Genomic DNA, 23,900 nt, shown 5'->3' with positions numbered 1-23,900 from the left:
CGTGCAACCTTACATTTTAGACATGCCCCAGAAAAACCAACCCTCACTGGCACAACGTGGCACCACAGTCTGAGTGGGGCCCTTCAGCTCTACCCCCGCCCTGCTCATGACAACAGGAGCAGCAGGCACTGTGGGCACCACCGGCTCTCACACTCCCACACCAGCCCCATGGCTCTGAGCGGGCGGACCTCCAAGCACAGAGTGAGCCTTCTCCAGCCATTTCTGCAAGCCCAAGTCTCTCCCTCCGGACTCCCCTGTCTACCCAGCGGCAGAGCTCGAGGCTCTCAGCAGCAACTGTTTTCAGTGTTATGGGCTCAAATCAACGCAGCTCCTTTGACTCCTTCCCAAACATCTTTACAGAGCCCTGGTCCTCTGCCAGGACAGCTAGCCCCTCCCTTCTAGTTGTCCCGTGGTCAACGCTCTCCTCATTACAAACTGATTTTGTGTGTGACGTGACATGACGTGAAAACCACCATGCTCCTGGTGGCTCTTAGGGCGATGGTGGAGAGGCGGCCACAGAGGGAGGCCCCGGGCCAGGGCCTGCTCAGTGTTTGCAGGCATGACCCTCTGCCCCCCTCCGCCTTGCTCCATCCAGCCCTGCGCCCTTTGTTCCCGAGCTCCTATGCGGGCTAAGGGTGATGTGCCTCCTACCCCCAGCCCGCACAGCCACGTCAGCATTTTGTTTTACATGGAATCTGTTGACTCTGTTCCTTTGTGGTTCACCCCATGACTTATGCGGAGAGTCCCTTCCAGCCCCAGACAAGATCCAAGGTCGTCTGAATTCTCAACTTCCTTGCATCCAAACACTCCTTCCCATCTCTTCACCATCACTGGGGTGAATTCTACAGCCTCAATCCTGCCAGCACCCCAATCTTCCCACTTCACTCCGCTGCTCATAACTCCACGTCTCCCAGAGGCCTGCAGCTGTGTGGGGAGTCCCCACAGGGCTGTGGTATGAGAAGAACAGACGTGGAGCAATGTTTCTCAGCACAACGGAATGAAAAACATGGTTGACTCCTTCGACAAACAGAAAATACTTTCTTAAGCCACTACTCTGTGCCAGGCACTTCAAAATAAAGCCTGGCAATTTAAGGGTTCTTGCTCAGTAAAGGACCGACTTACAAACCTGAGCAGCCTCCTCGTAGTCACAATCCCCCTGAGCAGATGCGTCTGGGTCGGCCCCGTGGAGGCAGCAGAGGGGAGCAGCCTTGGGGAGGGCTCACAGAAGCCCCTTCTCCAAGGCCAGCACAGCCTGTGGTGATGACAAGGTCCCACCCAAAGCCCCTATCAGAGAACTAAGGACTCCACCACCAAAACCAGACTCATAAATCAGTAACCTCCTGGAAGCAGAAAGCACTCCAAGGAGCCAGTCCCAGGCTCAGAGCAGCCTCCATAACTACCATGGAGCACACCAGAGCAGCGCCGCATGGTAGAACTGGGCCATCTTCGCAGGGGACGAGAACAGCCGCAGAGCGCTTGAGAAAACACAGGTGCCGTGGCCCACAGCAACCCGTCTACAAACTCTACAGACCCAAGCTTCTATCGGCCGGGGACCAGCACTGTGCAGAGTATGGCCACCCTATCTCACACCCGGGACTGCAGTGGAAAGGACAGCAAAGGGTTTCTACGAGACTGCGCTCTGCCGCACCTCCCAACCCCAGCCCGAGGCAGCAGCAACTGTGGACGCACCCTTCCCAAAGGACCGGCCACATCTGTGGAGCGATGCACTGATGAACTATTTTTGTTTACTCTCGTGACATCTGACAGCAGCCAATTCTTTCATTTCTAAGCCCTGCTTTCAAAACTGTTTTACAGTATCAGATGGTTCTATAAACCCAAATTAACTGCTAAGACCTAAGAGTTTGTTTGGGTTTGTGCTTTTGTAAAAGAAGACTCCCGCTCCCTCTCTCAGCTCTCTGGACCCCTCCCCATGTCCTGTGGTCAACACTAAACCAGCCTTCAGAGCAAGGCCCTTCACATACATCACTCCTTCCACAATGTCTCCAAAACTCAAACTCCAGGCCCAGCTCACAGAGCCCAGCTGTTGGGCCCAGGCTCTCATCAGCCTCCCCTCTTCTGTCTCCAACAGGATGCCTGTGTGGTCACAGACTCACAACTTCCCTGGCACCCCTGGTCCCCAAGCTGGCAAAGCACCAGGCACAGGGCAGTCACCCCACTGGGCGGTGCAGATGGACGAGTCACCTGCACAACCACAGGCTGACAGCCCAGGGTACTCGTACCTCCTCATGTGTTCCTCGGGCTGGACAAGCCGGGCCTGAGGATAAAGAGCACAGGGCCCAGCCTGACCCAGGCACCCTGTCCTGGAGGTGGTGTGTCTGGTCAGTGTCAGTGAGCGGTCGCGGAGGGTGCGGGCCACATACCTGCTGTGTGTTTCTCTGGGACTGCAGGCTGGACTGGAGCCGCCGCAGCAGGGGAGCACCGTTCCTAGACAGCCTCTTGAGTAGCCAGTAGCTGTGAGCTCGCTCCACGAACTGCTTCTTCCGCTGAATGGCCACCTGATTCGCAATCCTATTTAATCTAAAACACAGAAAACTCAGAGTTTAGCGGTAACGCAGTGTATCAGGATACTCTCGTCGTGGAGACTAAAATGACAGTGCCACTTCTAATAAACCCACACACATCCACACTCTGCGTCCCTCCCTGAGCATAACACACACAATTCCTACCACCCCTGGTATTGCTGAAACAGAGTTCCTGATCTACCTACTTGAATATTTCATCCACTTTTGATTTGCTGAAATATTTATCAGATTAGACATCTAAAAGAAAATACTCTGAGAAAAGCTTTAAACGTTAGAGTTCTTTATGTGCTTTCCGTCTACACACAGGTGGACCTCGACCAATGTCTACTGAGAGCCCCATCAGCTCCAACAGAAGTGAGACCAGGTCACGCTCAGGAGAAATGGAGAACAAGGGCACTAGCCCCACTCTGTCACCTCAAGCAGGAAGAGATGTGAAAATTCAGGGCAACAGCAGCAGTGGCAGGACTGCACCCACAGAGCAGTCACAGTTCTTGCAGCAGTCATCCTCATGTCTCCACAAAAACATCACCCTTTTAAGGACTTTAAAATGCAAAGTGATTTTAAAATCACTTGCATGAGGAAAAAAGATGATAATTTTAAAACCCTTAAAGACTAGCCAGAAAGTTTTCATGTCCCTGTTATTACCCTTCCTGCTGAGACAAAAAATAATTCATCAATTTGTCTCACAAAGTCACTAAAAAAATAATCTAAATTTAATCATAAGCCAAAACTTAACAAAAATATAAAATGCAACAAGGAGACATTCCTCATTGTGCTCCAAACATCAAAATTTCAGGATAGAAATTAAGGAATTTTAAGATCAAATTTTTAAAAGAATGCAAATCAAAAGTTTTACGGAATAATCCACAAACAGAAATGTCAGGTAAAATCCCCAGCTCGTCTGTGTCCAGTTCATTCCCAAGACTGCTCCAATCACATGGTTCTTGCCTCCTCGTTGAGCTCTGCAGGGGACACCGCCCTTCGAGGCACTCAGGAGCACGTGCGGCCCTCCTGGGGTCACCAAGTCCCTTGATGCCTCTTGCACATCACACAGAACCAACACCACCTTTCCTGGCAGGACATGGCTCAAGTGTGGGCCTTGTGGAAGGACACCGACCCAACTGGGAACCAACTCCAAGAGCAAATCCATGCCAGGAACCCCATAGGGGCTTTTCAAGAGTGGCCCATGGAATCCAGACTGATGAGGAAGGTACCAGGAGCTTCCATGGGCAGGACTGCCCCAGTGCGTCCACATCCTGCCCACCACCAAGGACCACATCACCAAGGACATGCAGATGCAGGCAGGAGGGCGGCTCCGGTGGAAGGTGAGCTGGGGGACCCAGGCTCTGACCACATGAGGCACCGCGTCTGCAGGTGGGCCTGGGCTGGCCCTGTCACCTCACAGATGTGATTTCTGATTTTTACCACTTTTGACTGAGCATAACCCATGTGCAGGAAACTGCACAAATCATACCACGTACAGCTCAGTGATCTTGACGTGAATACTGATGTTTCAATGCACATGTACACACTAAGCAGCATTTCAATGATCAAATGAGAGAACAAGTGTTTTTAAATAACTTGAAGATCCAAAGAAATGCTGGTTGGCAATACGCTTACAAAGAAAGATTCTGACCTCATAAAACACACCACCATCTTCTGCAGTCAGGATTTTTGGACATGAGAACAGCTCTCAGGCAGTGACAGCAGGCTTTGATGAAAACACTGCATGTGGAATGCTGGCTACACCTCTGACCAGCTGCTGCCAGCAGCAAAGAGGGAGTGGATGACAGGTGCCCATCACCGCCTGCAGGAAGGACAGCAGCCCCTCCTGGGAGGCAGGCTTGCCAAGTGAACACATTACCATCAAGCCCGTACCCCTCAAGCCCCCAGACCCAACTACCAATTCACAGGAAGTGGAGGGCAGAATAACACGTTAAACCACGCCGCAGACAAGCACTCAACACAAGTCCAGCCAAGGGACCCGCTATGGTCAGGAATCTAGGGACCCGAGCCAGTACAGGTATCTGAGAGGACTCTCGACAATTAAACTCCAAAGGGAAATAAAGAAAAAGGGACCTTTCAGAAAAGAGAGATTAAAGGACACAAGTATTATCCTAGAAGCACGCGTAAACTGGGTGTTTAGGGAGAAAGGTGCAGGAGTGAGTCCCACACAAGCCAGAATGGTGCTTGGTCCCAGGCAAAGCATGGAGGGAATTGTGGGCTGGCGAGGTCCTGACCTCTGAAACAGATGTTGATTACAGGGTGTTTACTCTATAGTAATTCATTAATCTACACATCTGTTTTACACAACTTTCTGATGTTGTATTCTTTTTAAAATAAAATACTTTCAAAACATGATGTTGGCAAGCGTATACTGAAGATTTTCCCAAGCCTTTCTGAATGCAACGGCTATTCTAGCCCTTCTGCAGGCGCACAGGTGCCCATGTTTAGCTTCTGGTGAAACTCAAGGAGGATGGAATTGGAGTCCAGTTGAGAAACATCAGTTTGCAATTTTTGGTATAACTTGGAAATAAAGTTTTAAAACTGAGTGCAGTGCTACAACAAGACTACTTTGTACAGCCTGCTTACACATGATCTGGGTTCCAGCACTCACATCCATAAAACAGAACCCAGGAGCAGGACTAAGGGTGAGCCTGTCACATCCGAACAGTGAGGAATACTAGTCTGTGGAAACACCAACGCGTCTTTTTAAAGCCCCATTTCATCGAGAGGCATCCTCATTAAATGTCACTTATGGTTAAGAACTTTCAAGTTGTACGCTTGTTTTGCTTGAGTTTGTACTAACAATTTTAACAACCTAGTCAGGACGAAACCTCGATGCTCAAAGCCCGGCAAGATGGGCATGCGGGTCAGGATGGGGTTGGCAGAAGCAGGCCCCAGGCAGGGGCTGCATGTTCTAGGAGCAGGATGTCAAGTCAAATGCCGGACCACCCAGGATCCACTGGAAATGATGTGTATACTTCCCGTATTCCAGAAATTATGCCTTTTCATATTTGACCTTGGGGTGAAAAATGCTAGACTTCAACTCAAGAACGTGGATGGCACTAACTGCTTTTCAAAATTATTTTAGGGAAGAACCCAGGGTTACACAGAGGGTTTAAGGGAATGAAGAGTGACTTCCAGGCTGGGAAGCCCGAACCCCTCCACAGACACACAAGTCAGGGAGACAACTCCAAATAACAGAACTAAAGCAGAGACATGAACGTCCCAAAGGCTGGACAGCTCAATAAATACCAGGAAATGAATCCCTGAAAATGAGGGAAGGTCACCAGATTTCCAGCATCAAATGTCTCTTGGGTTTTTCAACTAGGGGAAGACACTCAGACTTCGTTAAGTCAAGTACACACGTTGACACATTGATATTAACATGGAAACCACCAGAAGTACCATAATGAAATGTATACACATGAAATCCTAATACCATTAAGATGTCAATACCACCCAAAGTGATCCAGAGTCCATAAAATCCCTACCAAAATCCCAAAGATGTTTTTTGCAGAAACAGAAAAACTGACCCTAAAATTCATACAGAATCTCAAGGGACCCTGAATAGCCAAAACAATCTTGAAAAAGAACAGAGCTGGAGGACTCACACTTCCTGATTTCAGAACTTAATGTAAGCTACAGTCATCAAACCAGTGTCGCACTGGCATAAGGAAAACAGACAGCCTGGAAATAAGCCCTCGCACATATTGTCAAATGTTTTTGACAAGGGTGCCAGGACCACTCAATAGAGAAAGGACGGTCTCTTCAACAAATGGTGCTGGGAAAAACAGATAGCCACATGCGAAAGAATGATGTTGGACCCCACCTCACTCCATGTACAAAAATTAACTCAAAACGCATCAAAAACCCAAATGTACAACCTAAAACTACAAATTCTTAGAAGAAAACATAGGGCATAAGCTTCATGACATTGGATTTGGCAATGATTTCTTGGAAAGGCACAGGTAACAAAAGGAAAAAATAGACAAATGAGACTTCACGAAAATTTTTTAAATGTGGGCATCAAAAGACAACATCAGTGGAGTAAAGAGCAACCCATCATGTACCTGATAAGGGATTAAGATCCAGACTATATAGAGAACTCCTAAAACTCAACAAAAAATTAACAATCCAATTCAAAAATGGGCAAAAGACTTTAATAGACATTTCTCCAAAGAAGGTATACAAATGGCCAATACACACATGGAAAGATGCTCAACTTAAACAATTATTACAGGAATGCAAAGCAAAACTATGAGATACCACTGCATGCCCATTAGGACGACTACTATAAAAAAAATAAATAAACAAAAATAGCGAGTGTCGGCCAGGATGTGGAGAAACTGGAGCCCTGTGCTCTGCTAGTGGGACAAGATGGTGCAGCCACTGTGGAGAACAGCGAGGCAGCTCTTCAAATATTAAAAAGAGAATTCCTAGCAATTCCGCTCCCCGGTATACACCCAAAGAATTGAAAACAGGGACTCAAACACACATTTGTACACCCACGTTCATAGCAGCATTATTCACAATAACTAAAACATGGAAACAACCCAAACGTGTGCCCACTGATTGACGGATAAATGGATAAACAACACGTGCTCCATCCACACAGTGGAATATTGTTCCGTCTTAAAAAGAAAGGAAATTGACACCCTACAACACAGAGGAACCTTGAGGACATTATGCAAAGCAAAATAAGCCAGTCACCAAAAGACAAATTCTTTATGATTTCACTCATATGAGGTACCTAGAGGAGTCAGATTCACAGAGACAGAAGACAGAGTGGTGGGTGCCAGGGGCTGGGGGAAAGGAAATGGGGAGCGATTGTTTAATGGGGACGGAGTTTCTGTTTGGGAAGATGAAAAGACTGTGGAGATGAGAGAGGTGATAGTCACACAGTGTGAATGTGCTCAGTGCCCCTGAACTGTACGCTTAAAAATGGTTAAGATGGTAAATTTTACAGGTGTAAAATATTTTTGAAAACTGAAAATAAAAGTTAGAATAGAATGTGAACCTTCCAAATGAGCAGAGAAGGAAAAATGCCTCTCTCATACAAAAAAAGCAACAAAACCTGAACCAATACATCAGGGGTAAAGAAGACCTAAACTCATTAATTAAAAGAGGTGGTCAAATTGGCTAAAAAAAAATTCCAGTTTTAAAAGACACAGCAAAGCTAAAACAAGTAAGGAAAACGGCCAGATATGTACTGACCAAAAGAGCGGGTACCACTGACTAATAGCAGAAGCTCAGGTAGAGCCCAAGGCTGAAAGGAACTCACCAAGCTCCAAACCTGCATGGACACCTCATAGGAAATCTTGAAAATATCAAGTGCAGAACCTTGCGGAACTGCAAGAACTGTCAAGCCTATAATCCTAATGAAACTGACAAATGTAAGCACAATTTATACATTTGATTCACCAGGCTCACATAGAACGCGGCATCTAGTAATGAAAAAACACGCATTACTCCCAAACAGAAATGGATTGTCTGCAAAAACTGACAACATACTAGGCCATGAAGTCTCCACAATCAAGGGATGAATGAGTTTCACATAGGCCCTGACCTCTGACCACAATAAATGCAAAAGAAATAAATAGCTTTAAAAAATTCATTTGGTAAATAAAAACATGTACTTCTAGACTGCTAACGGGCAGAAGTAGAAATTACAACATCATGGGCCGGCCCCGTGGCTCACTCGGGAGGAGAGTGCGGCGCTGGTGACGCCAAGGCCACGGGTTTGGATCCTATATAGGGATGGCCGGTGTGCTCACTGGCTGAGTGTGGTGGGGATGACACTGTGCCGAGGGTTGCAATCCCCTTACCAGTCAAAAAAAAAAAAAAAAAGAAAAGAAATTACAACATCATAAGAAAATGATGAGAATTAAACATCCAGGGAAACATCACAGATCACGATTGGAGGAGCAACTGATGAGCAGCCCAGTAAGACCTGTGCTCATCAGCAATGCCCCTGAGCAAGCCAACAATAACAACACATGAGACAGTCCCAAAAACACGAAAGTTCGGTCTTGGAAAAGACTAGTACTCAAACTGTGGTAAGGACCAGTCAAGAAAGAAGACAACAACACTGTTGGGAATGGGAAAAAGAGAGAGAGAGATCCAATTCAAAATGAATACAAGGACCACCTTTATGCCAGTGATCTTGAAAACTCCGATGTAGAACAAATCTGCAGAAAAAAGCAACGTAACAAAACTGACTTCTAAAGAAAAAAGAAAACCAAAGTATACCTACCTAACAATCATTTTCTAGAAACTACATCAACAGTTTAAAATTTTACTCCCACCCCCAAAAGGAAAGAAAAAGATGATTCTTCAGAAGAGATGAAATGCCCAGAACAGGCACATCCGCAGGGACAGAAAGTGGACTGATGGCCACCCATGGCTGGGGAAGGACAGGAGGTGGAGGGTGATGGCTGAGGGGCAGGGTTCCTTCCTGGGGTGATGAAAATGTTCTAAAATTGGTTGTGATGATAAATGCATAACTCTGTGAACATATTAAATCCACTAAATTGTACACTTTAAATGGGTGGATTTTATGGTGTGTGAATTATACTTCAGTAAAGCTGTTTTTTTAAAAAAACTGATAACATTCTCCCACTGAGTTTGTGGGGCTGATAACACCAAGGTCCAGGAATCGATCTCTATACTGGCCAGCTGCCAAAAAAAAATAAAAGTAAAAATTCTCCCACTGGTGGGAGAAGCATGGATGGAATGGGACGCACAGGTAAATCCAGCAGCACTGGTAGGTAGTCTTCTAATTCTTAGGCTGCTGACCGAGCCCAAGGATATTATTTGGCATCATTATTTATATATTATGCATGCATAAGTTATGCACATGTGCCTGCAACAGGAATCTCTGCAAGAAATTCCTCAGAACCACAATATTCCAGACAAGCCGCTTACACAAGGACACTCACTGAACGATGGCTGCCTCCACCAGCGAGCCATCGCCAATTCTTGCAACAAGCCCCTGGAACCAACAGGGTTGGTCAAGGCAGCTTATGTGGACCTCTCCCTTCTATTCTTTTAAAAGCTTCCCCTTTCCCCAGCCTCTCTGGATGCACCTACGGCCCACCGCAGCATGTGTATCCCGGGCTGCAATCCCTTGCTATTCCCAAATAAACTCTCTTTTGGAGAGTCAGCCTCTGTTGCTCATTTAGATTGATGTTTGATATATATGTATCAAATAATATCAATTTTTAAGATATATTAAAATCTACAGTACTAACGGACTAAAAATTCAAAAACAGAAAAATCATTCAAAAAATTAAAAATACGTTACTATTATAAACTATTTGTGGTGCAGAAACAAAAGGAATCTTCCTTAATCTAAAAGAGCATATGTAAGCTCCTCCAGGAAGCAACACAGCAAACTGTGAAACATCAGCGGTAGCCCCCTGTAGGTCACCAGGGCCACAGCAAGGATGTCCACTATCACCTCTTCAAGCCAACTCTGGACTGGTGGTCCTAGTCTCAACTAAGTGTGCACAAAGATACGAAAACATGAAGGATCAGAAAAGCCCACCCAAAGTGTCATTTTTCAAAGACACCGTCCACAAAGATAATCCAAAAGAATCTACCATGTATTACAACAGTCTAAAACAAAAAACCTCTAACTACACAAATGGCTAAAAAATGCTAAGCTTAAAAAACATACTACTTACATTAACAGAACAACTTATCTAGACATAAACCTAACAGATTTTTATGGAGAAAACCATGAACTTTTATTATGACATAAAAAAGACCAACATGAGCAGCAAGGTAAGGCCGTGTTTGAGTTTAAGTAAAATCAACAGTATAAAAAGTTCAAGCTTGGTAAAGAAATGAAGTCACAGGGGGCCCTCACCAAAGCCTGATGAGATGAAGCACAGACCTAAAGCTACTGCCCACTGCACACGGGAGAGCTGAGCACCAGCAGAGCCAGGACTGTGAGGAGCAAGTGTGCTCACCCCACCTCAGACCAAGGCTCGGCACAAGGCCACCACAGGTCCAGGGATGAGGCCACCCACACGGAAAGGCCGACAGGTAAGTGCTGACCCTGCACACCAGCAGGCAAGCAGGAAGGCCCACAGCATGCATGATCTGCTGTTCACGGGGGAAAAATGAAATCACACCCTACCTCACACCATCTCGAGCAGTCAATAGGAGACTAAAGACTCCTGGAGGAAATACAGGGGAAACTTTACGACCACAGGGTAGAGATGGATTTCTTAAACCAGACCCAAAGTGTGCACAATATAGGAAAAGACGGATAAATTTGACTATGCTAAAATTAACAAACTTCAGCTCATCAGACGCTATAAAATTCTGGTTATGTTTTTAAGAATTTTCATATACTGACATATTTGTAGATGGAATTACATGACTGAGATTTGCTTCAAAACAATGAAAAGGAAGGAACAGGCAAGGGAAGCCTGGCCAGGTGCACATAACTTTTGAAGCTGGGTTACAGAACACAGGAGTTCTCTCTGTTTTAAAGATTTCCAAATTAAACAAGAATTTTTTAGACACCACCAAAAATGAGAGGATTGGCCGAGAGGGCAGATGCACAATGAACAGTCGGCACAAGGCCTGACAGGCAGGCGGGGGCTGCGGCCTCCCAAGCCCGAAGAAGATGCACACCAGGCTGGCGGCAAGGTGGTGACAAGACCAGGTTGGACTGGAATGCCACGTGCCCATAACCAGCCTTGCTGAAAATGCCATGGCCCACCATTCAAACCCCACCAAACTGCATCTCAGGAAAACTCCTGCGCTAGAGGATGGGCCCCACGTGCACCTGCCTACCCGTCACCAGGGAACAGCTGCTTTCTCCACACACTGGAGAAACCAACTTCAGTCAGAGTGAACCAGAGCCACTGAGCATGCTAACCATAAAAAGCTGGTGACCAAATGACATGTCCAACATGACACCAAATGAAGGCTGGACACATCCACCACCCAAGGGTGCGTGTGCACCTATGCAGAAAAACAAGTACGTGGATCACAAGAACCCACCCCAAATTTACAATGAGCGGCTGACGGGTGAGTTGATGGGACTGGAGGGGCCCAAAAGTGACCTGTGGTATTCATTTAATATACTTTCTTTAAAAATCATGAAAAGTAGAAAAAAAGCACCCTTCAGAAACCCTACACATATGCAGAGATGCTGGAAAAACACTCCCGTAATGTTCCCAGCAGTCATATCCAGAAGTGAGATTTTACAAAGTATCCCCCTCCTTTTTTGATGCTTCTGTGTATACGTGAGTCTCGAGGATGGACACGGCTCACTTTAAGAACTGCTCAGAAGTAAGGTTGGCCATGTCTTTTCCTTTTTGGTGTCAAATGAGTGAAATCAGACCCTCAAGGCCTGCAAAACCCAGCATATGCCTCCAGAAGTGGAACACTGGGGTGCACCAGGCCACATGCTCACCTCTGGCCGACAGCGATGTCCATGTGGGCCTTGGTACCATAATCAATCACCACAAAGGCAGCTGGCAGGCTCGGTGCACCCAACTGGCTGCCAGCAGTGGGGCACTCACCACAAGTAACTGACCAGAAGCCGAGATCTCCTCAACGGTGACAGCCCAACTTGGCAGAGTCCACTTTACTAGATCACTGGCCTGAATCCCCTCCTCAAGCTAGCGAGAAGGGATGTTCCTGGGTACCCCAGACCTCCCCCACAATGCCCATGTCCTGCTGTAGTAGATGACTCTGAAGATCAGGCCTTCCTGGTCCACTCCAATGATAGACCAGTACAAAGATGGGAGAAGGGAAGTTGGAGGGAGGGTTGGAGTTAACAGTCACTTTCTAGGCCTCACAGGGAAAACGGACCAAGCAGGAACCATCAATGACCCTCGGTCTGGGCCAACTCGGAAGGGCAGGGACCGTGCCATCTTGAAGTCTCCCCACAGACCACCAATTAGACGCCAAGAGGAAACACCACCAGAAATCATACAGTGGAGCCACCTACGACACTGTCATCACTAGCAAGGGCAGGCAGATGTCTCTTCCTCCAGGTGCCCCAGGTGAGAGGGACACACAGCACCTAGTTGATATCCAGGCACAACCAAGCCATGAGGAAACACCAGACAAGCCCAGGATGAAGAACATTCTACTAAAAAGGGGGAAGGGCCATCTTCAAAAGCATTAGCGTCATAGATAAAGAAAAGCTTTAGAAACACCCAGATCTAAGGAGGCTGAAGAGACAAGACAGTTACAACTGGTTGACCTTGGACTGGGTCCCCTCAAAAGGCTACAAAAGGCATAAGTCATCTCTCCTGCTCACTGCAAAGGCACGACACAAAAACCTATGCCATGCCTGGACCCCAGGACAGAACCTGACACTTGGGCAAGGGCCACGTGTGTGAGCCCCTCAAACGGGTCAGGGGTGCAAAGGATGCAGGTGAGATGAAACACTGGCAACAGGCGATTCTGCATAAAGGGCACGTGGGCCTTCTTTGCTCTCACTTTTGTAGCATTTTGTAAATTTGAAGTTATTTCCAAATAAAATACTAAAATAAAGCTCCCCACCAACCTGGTGCTGGTCTCAGTGTGTGCCTGTGGGAGGCTCTCATGCCTTCCATGTGCCCCAAAGAAAGGCACCGCCTCTGGCAGCTCTCAAATCCAAGCCCATCAGTTCCATTGTGAATCTCAGGTGTGGACTTGGAGGGAGCATCAATCAAAACGACATTCTCCAAGTCTTAGCCCAAGTAACTCCAAGACTGGAGCAGTGGCAAAACCGTGTGCGGCAATAATCTGTTCCCAGTAGTAAGGAAAACTTCAAATAAAGTTTCAACACTACCTCTGCCAAATAAGTAAGTATGGTGGAAGTGAACAGAAACTGTACAAGTCCGCTACACTAGTGGACTCTCCCCTCTATGAGCCTGCTCTGCACACCAGGGATGCTTCAAGGAAGAGACCCAGGCCCCGTTGGACAGTGCCCTGCAAGGACTGAGGAGTGGGGGTGATGTCAGACAGGAGATCCCCAGGACAGAGCCCCCGGAGGAGGGTGCCCAAGGAGGTGGGAACAGAGCAGAGTGGCCTGAGGTGTCCAAATGACTGTGCTACTGCAGGACACGGCTCACAGCCCTGCACTCAGGAACACTGATTTTAGTTCAACAAACGGATCTTTTAAAAGAGCCAAAGAACACATCAGAAGAGCACACTGACAGAGTGGTAAGACATACATCCTAACCCAGACTTTTCCCCAGCACTATTTTTACTTCCTTCAGCTCTTTGGATCAAAACAAATCTGCTCACCAGATGGAGGAAAGTCCTTCCAGGCTATGGGACCTATGAGGTGCCCAGGTCCTCTCACCTCACAATCTGCACTAAAACCAAGGAAAGCCACAAAGCCCCACTAGGGCAGGAGTTAGGACATGTGAACTAACACTCAGGAGACACACATCCAGGACAGTGTGTAACACAGGATAGGAGGGCATCTGAAGACTACTCAGGGAGACCAAGAAAGGAATCTGGCAGGAAGGTACAACACTCCCTGGCCTCACTTTTCCATGTTTTACTTCCCAGTTTGTTGTCTCAGTGCTTCTTTCCAGAGCAGCTACTACTTTAGACATGATGTGGACTGCTTCCACAGATGACACGAGGAGCACGGCCACCCACGGCCACAGATGCTCCAGACATGGCCTCCAGCAGTGCCCATAAGAGCAAGCTCAAAGCCCCAATGCTCCCGAGGCGTCCAGGGCAGAGCTTCCACCTAGGAGGGGCCGAGCCAGTGTCTCCTGTTCCCCAATCCATTGCAGCCAAAACTTTTATAAAATTTAATAAAATTAACAGCCAGAACATGGAGTGGAAAAAAGGCACACAAAACACAAGCCCAAACTTTTCTACTGCTACATTCAACAAGCATCAAATTATTCTGTCCAGGGATACGGCGACTAAGTGCTCACACTCCTGTTCCATCCTTGCCAGCTGCCCAGAGAGGTGGCCGCCATGCCGCCCGTGAACACGGCGACATCCAGCAGCTCCGTGCTGACACCCGCGTGTGACACCCGCAGGCGCCGGCACCCAGCAGCTCATACACGGACCTCCCGGGGCTGAGGCCCGGCCCGAGTGCAGACCCCGTGGTGCCACCTCACCAGATGGCCGCTTCCGCCAGCTCAACCAAAACAGGGTGACCAGATCCAACGCTCCTGGGGAGTGACCTGTCCCTTCTCTTCCAGAGCCTTCTCTCAGCTTGTCTGCTCCTCCCCCATGAAGTGGCATGGACCAGATGGATGAGCGAGCAAGGAACGGACCCCATCTGAGAGCAGAGGAAAGCCAGCGCCGCCCCAGAGGACAGGCGCGGCCACGCTCACCAAGACACTGGTTTTTCTGGGAAGGCAATAAGGGAGAACAGGAGTTTTCTCTTTTGCAGGCTTTCCTCCTCATGTCCTCCCCGACTTTTAAATGTGCGGTTCCTACATGGAAAGTTCTTTTTAGTGGGGCAGGTGAGGGAGAGAAGGCACAGGAGCAAGGGCATAGCCCTCAGACCCTGCAGCAGGTGCGCAAGAGAGGCTCTGAACCTCTGTGGGTGCCCCCAGGCCTGAGACCCGACCCCCACAGAAGAGCCAGGAAGTCCGGATGGCCCCACCCAGGGCAGAACAGAGCCTTCAAGGCCGCCAGAGATGCACCCCGCGCCGCACTGGCCCTCTGCACTGGCGCCACCTGCAGCCAACCCCGAGCGGCTGACCCCAGAGGAAGCTTCTCAACAGCTGCGCAAAGCCACATCTTGACTCCAGAGTCTATCACTTAGAGAAATAAAAAGCAACCTTTGTGGTTTAAAAATGCTAAATGTTAAAAAATGGAACATATTATCTTCCTCTCATTAAAAACAGACTATAATCTTAGAATCAGTTGGTCTCAGTTACCTCTTTTACTTGAAAACTTTGTTTAAACCACTCAATTCATAAAAGCAGTCAAAGTCCCTGCACGCGGACCCTGTTCTTTCCACAGTGAATAAGGGAGGGCCTCTTTTTCTAAGATCTCCGAAACAACTGCTTGCATGGGCCTGTATCCCTCTTCCAGCATGAGCAGCCTGCAGTCTCATGTCGTGACAGACACTCTAGACAGGTCCTACTCCAGAGGCCATGAAGTGCACAGACTAAACAACTGCACGCGGCACCCCCACCAAAGGTTTCACGTCAGGTGGATTCATCCCAATCTACTCTCAGTTCAAACACACAGCTGACTTCTTCATGCACCCAAGGGCCTATAAATGGGCCTGCCAGATCAGCTGCCTTCAGGCCACAGCAAGTCTGAGAACCCAATTTCAGGCAGTGGGCAGCGAGTCTCAACCTCCAACTGCATCCAGCACTGTGCTAGAACCTACCCCTCACAACAACCCCACCACATGGCCCCATCACTGTGCTTCCAACAGGCCAAGGGAGATTTTAGCTCTTCTGCAGGTGACAAGGTGGTCTAAAATGCCAGGGTCTTCTGGAGACTCTGGGCAACCCAGGCTGTAAGGCCTGCAGCCGCACACATGTCCAGGTAAGCATTTTATCTCTACTCAAAGCTGAAATAATAGTTCATTCTTAAATTAGGAAAAGAAAAAAACATAGGCCGGACTATACCTTTAGTACATGGTTTAGCTACATCACCTGCTTTGAAATATTTAGATCTGAAGCATGAATTTTCTTCTCAATCACCCATGACCACCTCAGGCCAAGTGCCCGTTTTCCCCCTGCAAATGCTTTCTCCTGTGAACAGTTGCAGCACAGCTCCCGTGTCCCAACACTCGAACACGGGGAACCACAGGACAGGGAGAGGGATCCCAGCCAGGACCCGCCCTTACCTGGAACAGGTAATCATTTAGTAGTGCTGGCCACAGAGAAGGCAGCACCTTAGACTATTGGCTTTTCAATTTTAGACTGCATTTTTTGTTTCACTTACTTCAATTCCAGTAAAGCTGAAATTTTTAGGCCTCCTGAAACAGAGGCTCTTGGATAAATCCTATACTTTTTGATTCATATGTAGAAATTCCAGTGAAACCATCTTTTAAAAGTCAGATTAACTGATTTGCAAAGACAGACACCTTGGTTATGACAGGTTTCCTCTGGATGAGGAGGATTATGAACACTTTTTATTCACTTTGTCTGAATTTACTGATTCTATAATGAGTATTCTGCTCTGCGAAAAACAAGATTTTATTTGGGGAGAAAAGTCAGCAAAATTAAGTAACATTTACATAGGTCATTTTAAACTTCTAATTCTTAATACAAAGTCAGTGCTCACCCTTCTTGGGGTATAACCTGTGTTTTAAGCGTCAGACTGCACCACACTGTCACAACCTAGCTAGTGAGCTTGCTGTAAACTTGTGACACATGACAACCCACCTCCATAGCTTAGTCACGTGTGGGTAAGCATGAATTGCTTCAAATCACAAATACACAACAAAATAATACAAAAGGCTAACGCTCAATATGTTAAGGATAATTTTTACCTTTATAATAAAAATATCCTGAATGTGTAAAATAAGTATAATGTTATTAACAGGTGAATCACTTCCACATCATAAGACAGACCCTGTAACAGCAGTCACCATGCAAGCTGCTCTCAGGAGCAGGCATCCACTCCCACCTCCACTTCGTCTCAAGGCTTCACTTGGTGACCAAACATCCTGTACATAAAGAATGTCACGTCCTCAAGCTCAAGAAAGTGTCTGAGCGGGCAGAAGAGGCGCCCGTTAACCTGGAAAGGGGTGTTTGCTTGGCACTCGCAGGCTCTGGTGTGAAAATTCACCAGGTCACTTACCTCCCGTTCTCAACAAGGCAAAGAGCATTTTAAAGATAATGGAACTAAAAGAGCCAGTCAGTGGTCAGAGAAACAGGTCAAGAAAAGGACACAAGTTAAGGGATGGGACGGACCCAAGCTGATTAAGAACAACGACCCCTGGTGACATGCAGGAGTAAGTGACACGCAGGAGTAAGGCAGGGCCTACCAGCAGCAAGCACCCCACTCCCACCCTCCAGAACACGCTCTCTAGGCCGGAGAACCCTTACACGGACCAGACAACATCCACGCCATTGCAGAAATTGCCAGCAAAGTGAGAAAGGCTGCGACACCAAAGGAGCTCCCCACCTCCCTCCCCACAGCCACCATCAGTCCCATTCTGACCCCACTTCAGGGTCTGCTTTACTGAGCCATGCTGCTTGACTTTTCCAACAAATTATGTTTTTTTAAAATCCTACAATGTTCCAGAACCTGGTGGGGGAGCAAGGCAAGAACAGCATTTTGTATTCAAGATGGCAACAAACCTTGGGAGCCTGTGAGGCCTGGAGACGCTGGTTCAGTGAAGGCTAGTGTGGCTGCGGTTACCATGACAGCATCTGGCTTACCCTGATAGACCACCATAGGCAGTAGGGAAACTATAAATTGCTCCTAGTGCAGAAACTAAGAATCTTTTACAGCTCTGCCCCAAAAGACATGGTAAATGAAAGGACCCACATTTTAGAGGAATATCAGGAAGCTGCGAAACAGGAAATGTGACTACCTAGCATGGCTCTCTGAAGGCCCGGGCTGCGTCCGCCCTGGTGTCCCTTGCTCTAGGCTCCCTCTCAACTAGGGGCTCAGATGCGCTTACCTCTGAGGGGGAATGTAAGGAGCACACACAGTCGGCAGGACCGCACAGGGCTCAGCAGGCATTTTCTTAGCTTTTTTTGCTTTCTTCCTGACCTTGGATGTGGACCTGACAGTTTTAACTGCACTCTCTTTTCGACAGACACCGTTTTTCATTTCAACATCCCCATAAATGTTCAGAGGCCTCCGGGTGCAGCCTGGAGGCGTGTGGACGTCACAGTAAGCGGTCTTTCTGACGGAGAAGGTGGTGCTGCCACCAGTCAGTTCCTTCACAGGCTCCATTTTCATGTACAAGCCGGCCTTCTGAGCACATGTCACATGGAACGCTGTGTAGCAATTTGCTTTGTGGCACTGAATGCAGGCACCCACGCCCTTCTGCTTGCAGAGGTAGCATGTCAGTTTCCACCGGGCTGGGGGGATGTTCCTCACGCCATCGATGGGCTCAATGAACACCGTGTTGGCAAAGCCAACCTCTGGGATCCACAGGGCGCACACCACATGGCCCCAGCGATCGTCATCAGTCTTTTTGAAGGCACCACCCTTGTTGGGGCACAGCACACAGTCAGCTGGCCGGGACCGGGACTGCAGGCAATGGCGGCAGAGCCACTGGCCCTCAGGGATATAGGGCACCCCATAGCACTCCTGGTGCACAGCCAGGTTGCACATGTCACAGAAGAGGATCACATTGCTGTTCTGGCACTCCCCATCCATGCAGATGCAGCATACAGCGTCCTCATCAATCAGGGACTGCTGCTCACCCTGCTTCTGGTTCTCGCAGTACGACTCTTTCTCAAAGCGGTCCATCAGGAACTCAAACATGTTCTGCGACACGGCAGAGATGCAGTCGCCCTTGCGCTTCTCATTGATGATCTCCAGCCAGGCATAGTCCTCCTCGTCCATGTCATACTCTACCTCGTTGTCCAGCTCCTCGGCCGACTTCTCAATGAACTTGTAGTACACGGGGGGCCTCCTGGGGGCAGACGGGGGGCTGTACTCCACAATTCGCACCTTGGGCTCAGGAAGAGCGCTGGCCGAGGCCGGCGTGCCATGGGCGCTGGGAAGGGCTTCATTTTTCTTTTTGACTCTGTTGTTTTTGTGGCGCTTAGTTCTTAAGCAAACAGGTGGCCTCTCGCTATTTTCCTTATTGCTGTTGCACTCACTCATTTCTTGGGCAGTGAGGTCATCTTCTAATACGATCTCCAGGGGATCAAAAATACTGATCCTGTGCAGGCGCCCTTCAATCTCTATCTCCACCATCCTTTGAGCTTGAGCATACGTCAACGTTTCTCGCGTAGGGGAGTGTTTAATGCTGCACGGGGAGGAAGGATGCCTCGCTGCAGAGCCTCGATGACATCGTCCTTTCCTCCTCATTTGGTAATGATCACCTAAAATAAAGGCAAAGGTAAAGTTAATTCCATGCAGGGTAACAAAAGACTTGAGAAAACCATGAAAATAGACTTGGACAGAGCTAACATCACTCAGCGATCAATCAAAATAAAACTCACAACCAACATATGCCTAAGCTTTCCAAAATCCCTCATCCCAGGACTCACAATCATATTTCAACAACCCTCCAGCAACACATCCTAGGCAGGCCTCAGCGTGACTCCCCAGGACCAGAGGCAAAGACCAGTGGTACGGAGGTGCAGCAGCACGAAGGAGCAACCCTCCAGTTCCTGCTGGACCACCCCTGCAAGGCACTGGGATTCCCACCACTCACCAGGCACCTTTTTAGACCAAGCCAACATGTCACTGAGGCAACAACATTCCCTCCAGAGTAGGGATCCTGGTCCCAAGTCGGCCAGTATGGGACTGTCTTTCTGGCATGCAGGCCATCCCCAAGGAAGTCCACACACAGGGCTGGACTCCACCACGCACAGAGGCTGTGACCATGAGACCAGGCATGCTTAGTGGCCACTTGGTCCTAACGAATACTCCCCCTAAGCCACTCTTTCTCATCCCCACTGCTGACCAGGTGAGCGCCCCTGTAAGCCCAAGTGCACCATAGTCCTTGCAGCATTCCCAGTGGGGGCTGGAAGCTTCCATGGCCCAGCAATGCAAGGAGGTAGGAGACAGATCACGGTCTGATCATCTTCTCCATAAACATGTCCTCCTCACACACCTCACGCACACCAGGATCAAAGAGGGGAGCGCTGGGGAGACAGTCTTCACCTATGAGAGGCCCCAACCCAGCTCTGCAAAACTGCAACAGTGACCACCATGGAAACTTCATCAGGGCCAAGTCCGCCTGCCTCTTCCCCTCAGGACCACTTCTCAGCTCTGGCTTGACCACCACACTGAGCCATGTCCTCTCCCTCTACAACCCAGATATGTGCAACGTACCAAAGGGCATCTCTGCTCTCTTCTTGGCACACATGGAGATAAGATGCTCTGCCCTTGTTCCACAGCAAGGGCTAATCCCTAAGATCCCCACACTGCCTGCAGAGTCCTCCATTATGAGGGTCTCCAACGCTGGCTCAGTTGCCTGAAATTTTGGCCACAGAGATTTACGAGAATTTGTTCTTTTCAGAGGTGGTCAAAACCAGTGAGCAAACAGCCTGCTCGGACTCCTCCCTACAAACAACTACATTTTATTGAAAGGGACCAAAATAATTTTTAAGAGACTGACTCATAAATTTTCTAAGTTGAAGCCCAAGGGCCACTGCAGCATCTGGCCCTGCCATGTCAGGGAAGCCTGGCACTGCAGTCCTGAGGTGAGTGGGAGCCCCCGCAAGAGCCTGAGTTCACAGCCTCGCAGTGATCTAGCTGGTCTTCAGGAAAAGCTCTCAACAGGAAGGCTTCACTTTCTAAGTTCTGAAAGGAAATCCCAGAAAATCCTAAACACACTGTTTAACACAGATTCTTCAGACTGTGGTTTATCTTTTGCTAATTAGAAATCTACATTTTATGTTCAAATTAGATAGCAGTTGCCTATAAAAAGGAACATGGAAGAAACCGTAGTCAGCCAAACCCCAACTCACCCACATCTCAGGGGCCTCCAGGTGCCCACTCAACCCTGGATCCCCAGACAGCTGTCAGCAAAACCACCACCCAGCCAGCCCTGCATCTCCAGTAGCAGCCCCTGAAATCCCTTCTGAGTTGATTTGGGAACAGCCCCCTCAGGGTGTCAGCACCACAGCCTGCATGCAGGGGACCCTAATGCACCCAGGGACAGCTTCATGTGTCATTACTGATGAGGTGGGGCAGAAGCAACAGATGGTTACTCACCAGATTAAAAACAAACATGTAATTTTCTCCTCTACAGCAAAGTACCAAGTAGCTCTAACTATAAGCAGCCCTTCAAAGCCCACATTCTCCCAGTGGGCACTGGAGCTCTTTATCTAACCACTTTCTACAAGGAGAATTTAACCTAATACTACATGGTCACAGCAGCTCTGTAATTTGAAAATGTAATTGTGACCAGGGGAACCAGGGCATTCAGCAGCACCGCGAGGCACAATTCCCTACGCCCAGCGGCTCTGTACTTGGCCCTGCAGCTGTGTCCACGCTCGGCGCTTCTGTCCGGGGACAAGCATTTCCACAGGGAGGGATCAGCAAGAGCCGCGAGCGTGCTTCCTGCGAAATAATGTTGCTAATTACATCCTGAAGAGCTTCGTGGGCCAAAAGAGGGGACGCCTCCGCACTACTGATCAGCTCGCACGTTCCAACCGGCTCACTTCCTGCCTGGCTTTGGACAAGCCATTTAAAGTCTCGGAACCCCTGTCCCTTCCCTACAAAGTTCACAGGGACAGGACCGGTCTGCCAAGATTGAGTGCGATCACACGAGCTGACGTACGGGCCAGGCAGGGCAGTGCTAAGGGAGGAATGCCCACGTCCACGAAGTGCGGTCCCCGAGACACGCCCGAGGCAGGGCGAGCTTCCCGGGGGCCGCGCGTGCTCCCGGGGGAGTGGCTGCCGGGGTGCACGAAGGGGTCGGGACTCAGCGGCACACGACGGGCTGCGTTCTGCAAATCGCACCTCGACAGAGTTACTTGCGAAGAGGCCCGGGGAGGCCGGCCGCGCGCCGAGGCGCTTCCCCGCAGGCGCCTGGTGCCGGGGCCGGCCCGCCGAAGAGCCCGCGGAGCACGGCCCTCCTCACGGCAGTTTCCGGGCTGGCCGAACAAGCCGAGCCTGTTACATAACGCGGCCGCCCGAGCGCAGACGGGCCCTCGCCCTGCTCCAGCGAGGACTCCGGCCGGGCAGCGCGGCGGCAGGCCCGGCTCCGGGGGCGGCCATCGCGGCGGCTCCACGCCGAGGCCCGGCCTCCCCGGCCTCCCCGCCCGATTTCCCCGGCAGCCCCGGCCCTGCCGCCCGCCCAGCCTCCCCGCCCCGCCACCCCGCCCGCCCGCCCGCCCGGCCGCGGACAATGCGGATCCGCCGCCGTCGCCAAACATGGCGGCGGCGCCACAACCCCGAGAGGCCGGCCGCGGCGGCGGCGACGGCCCGGGCGGCTCGCGAGGCGGCGGGGAGGCCCTCCCGGCCCGGCCCCCGCCCTCTCACCTTCGGGGAGCCGCGGCCGCGGGAGCCCGGCGGGCGGGCGGGCGGGCGGGCCGGCGCGGCCGAGGCGGCGCTAATGGCGCCCGCGGCTCCTCCGCCAACGGCCGCGCAGGCCGGGCCCCGCCGCCGCTCCTGGGCGCGGGCTCCTCTCGGCCGCGGCGGTTCCGGACCCGGCAGCGGCAGCCGCGGGCTCCGGACTGCGGCTCGCGCGACGCCGGCTCGGGGCCCGGCTGGAGGCCCGGCTCGGAAGCCCGGCCGGCGGGCGCGGGCGGCGAGCGCAGGGTGCGGGGCGCGGGGCTGGCTCGGACGCCCGGGCCGGGTCGTTCGCTCGCTCCCCAGCGAAGCAAACAATGCGGCGAGCGCTCCGCCCGACGCGCTGCGTGCCAGACGCGCCCCGCCCGCCGCCATGACGCGCGGGTTCCGCCGCCCGGGCGCCCGCGGGGGAGGGGGCGCCAGGAGGGCGTGGGGCCGCAGGGGCCGGGCTAGGCCTAGGGCGGCTTGAGGAGGCCTGGCCGGGCGTCGGGGGCCCTCAGTGGGCCGGGAGGACTGGGCCGGGCGTGGGGGGCCCTCGGTGGGCCGGGAGGACTGGGCCGGGCGTCGGGGGCCCTCGGTGGGCGGGGAGGACTGGGCCGGGCGTCGGGGGCCCTCGGTGGGCCGGGAGGACAGGGCCGGGCGTCGGAGGCCTTCAGGGGGGCCGGGAGAACCGGGCTGGGCGTTGGGGGCCCTTGAGGGCCGAGGAACTGAGAAGGGCATGAGGGGCCCAGAGGGGTGGGAGATGTCTGAGGAAGGGGAAGACTGGACAGGGAGTAGGGGACCCTGAGGGCGTTCCAGGTGGGGGAGGGGGTCCTGAGAGGGAGGGGTGTACTTGAGGAAGGGAGGGCCAAGCTGGGGGAGGGGGGTCTGGAGGGACTGGAGGGACTGGGAGTGTTGGTACCTGAGGAGGGGTAGGGGACCGGGCCAGGGATACAGGAGCCCTGAGGACACAGAGGGATCCGAAAGGTGGTGGGTGGGGGGTACAGAAGTGGGGGACCCTGACGGAGGTGACCAGATTGGGACTGGGGGTGCCCCTGAGAGGGCAGAGGGACTGGTAGTGGGGATCCCTGAGAGGGGGACCAGATGGGGCATAGGAGGGCCTCCAAGTAGCCTGCAGGCCCTGAGGGGGTGCCAGACAGGCCAGAGGCACCCCAGGAGTGGGGGTGACACTGGAAGGGGGCAGGCTGGGCAGGGCGTTGGGAGGAAAGGGGAGCCACTGAGGAAGTCACCTGACCAGTG

At 50.8% G+C, this 23,900-nt stretch overlaps 1 protein-coding gene across 8 annotated transcripts in view; it reads right to left on the bottom strand.

The window, feature by feature from the left end:
• The window catches only part of BRD1 (bromodomain containing 1), a 50,247-nt gene extending 27,583 nt beyond the window's left edge, over positions 1 to 22,664 (bottom strand). For 7 of the 8 annotated variants that reach the window (XM_063075515.1, XM_063075517.1, XM_063075518.1 and 4 more), the window contains exons 1-3: positions 22,632 to 22,664; positions 18,136 to 19,516; positions 2,382 to 2,538 (exon numbers count right to left, since the gene is read on the bottom strand). In XM_063075515.1, the coding sequence (XP_062931585.1) occupies positions 2,382 to 2,538; positions 18,136 to 19,502 (1,524 nt within the window). In that variant the 5' untranslated portion in view covers positions 19,503 to 19,516; positions 22,632 to 22,664. Of the gene's footprint in view, positions 1 to 2,381; positions 2,539 to 18,135; positions 19,517 to 22,109; positions 22,181 to 22,631 lie in introns of those variants that run through there. The other variant, XM_063075516.1, reaches the window with a different exon arrangement.
• Between the last annotated feature and the right edge of the window lie 1,236 nt (positions 22,665 to 23,900).

Source organism: Cynocephalus volans, chromosome 12, assembly GCF_027409185.1.
Source record: "Cynocephalus volans isolate mCynVol1 chromosome 12, mCynVol1.pri, whole genome shotgun sequence".
Taxonomy (NCBI): domain Eukaryota; kingdom Metazoa; phylum Chordata; class Mammalia; order Dermoptera; family Cynocephalidae; genus Cynocephalus; species Cynocephalus volans.
Note: the sequence above shows the minus strand (reverse complement) of the source record. Positions and strands in the feature narration are given on the sequence as shown.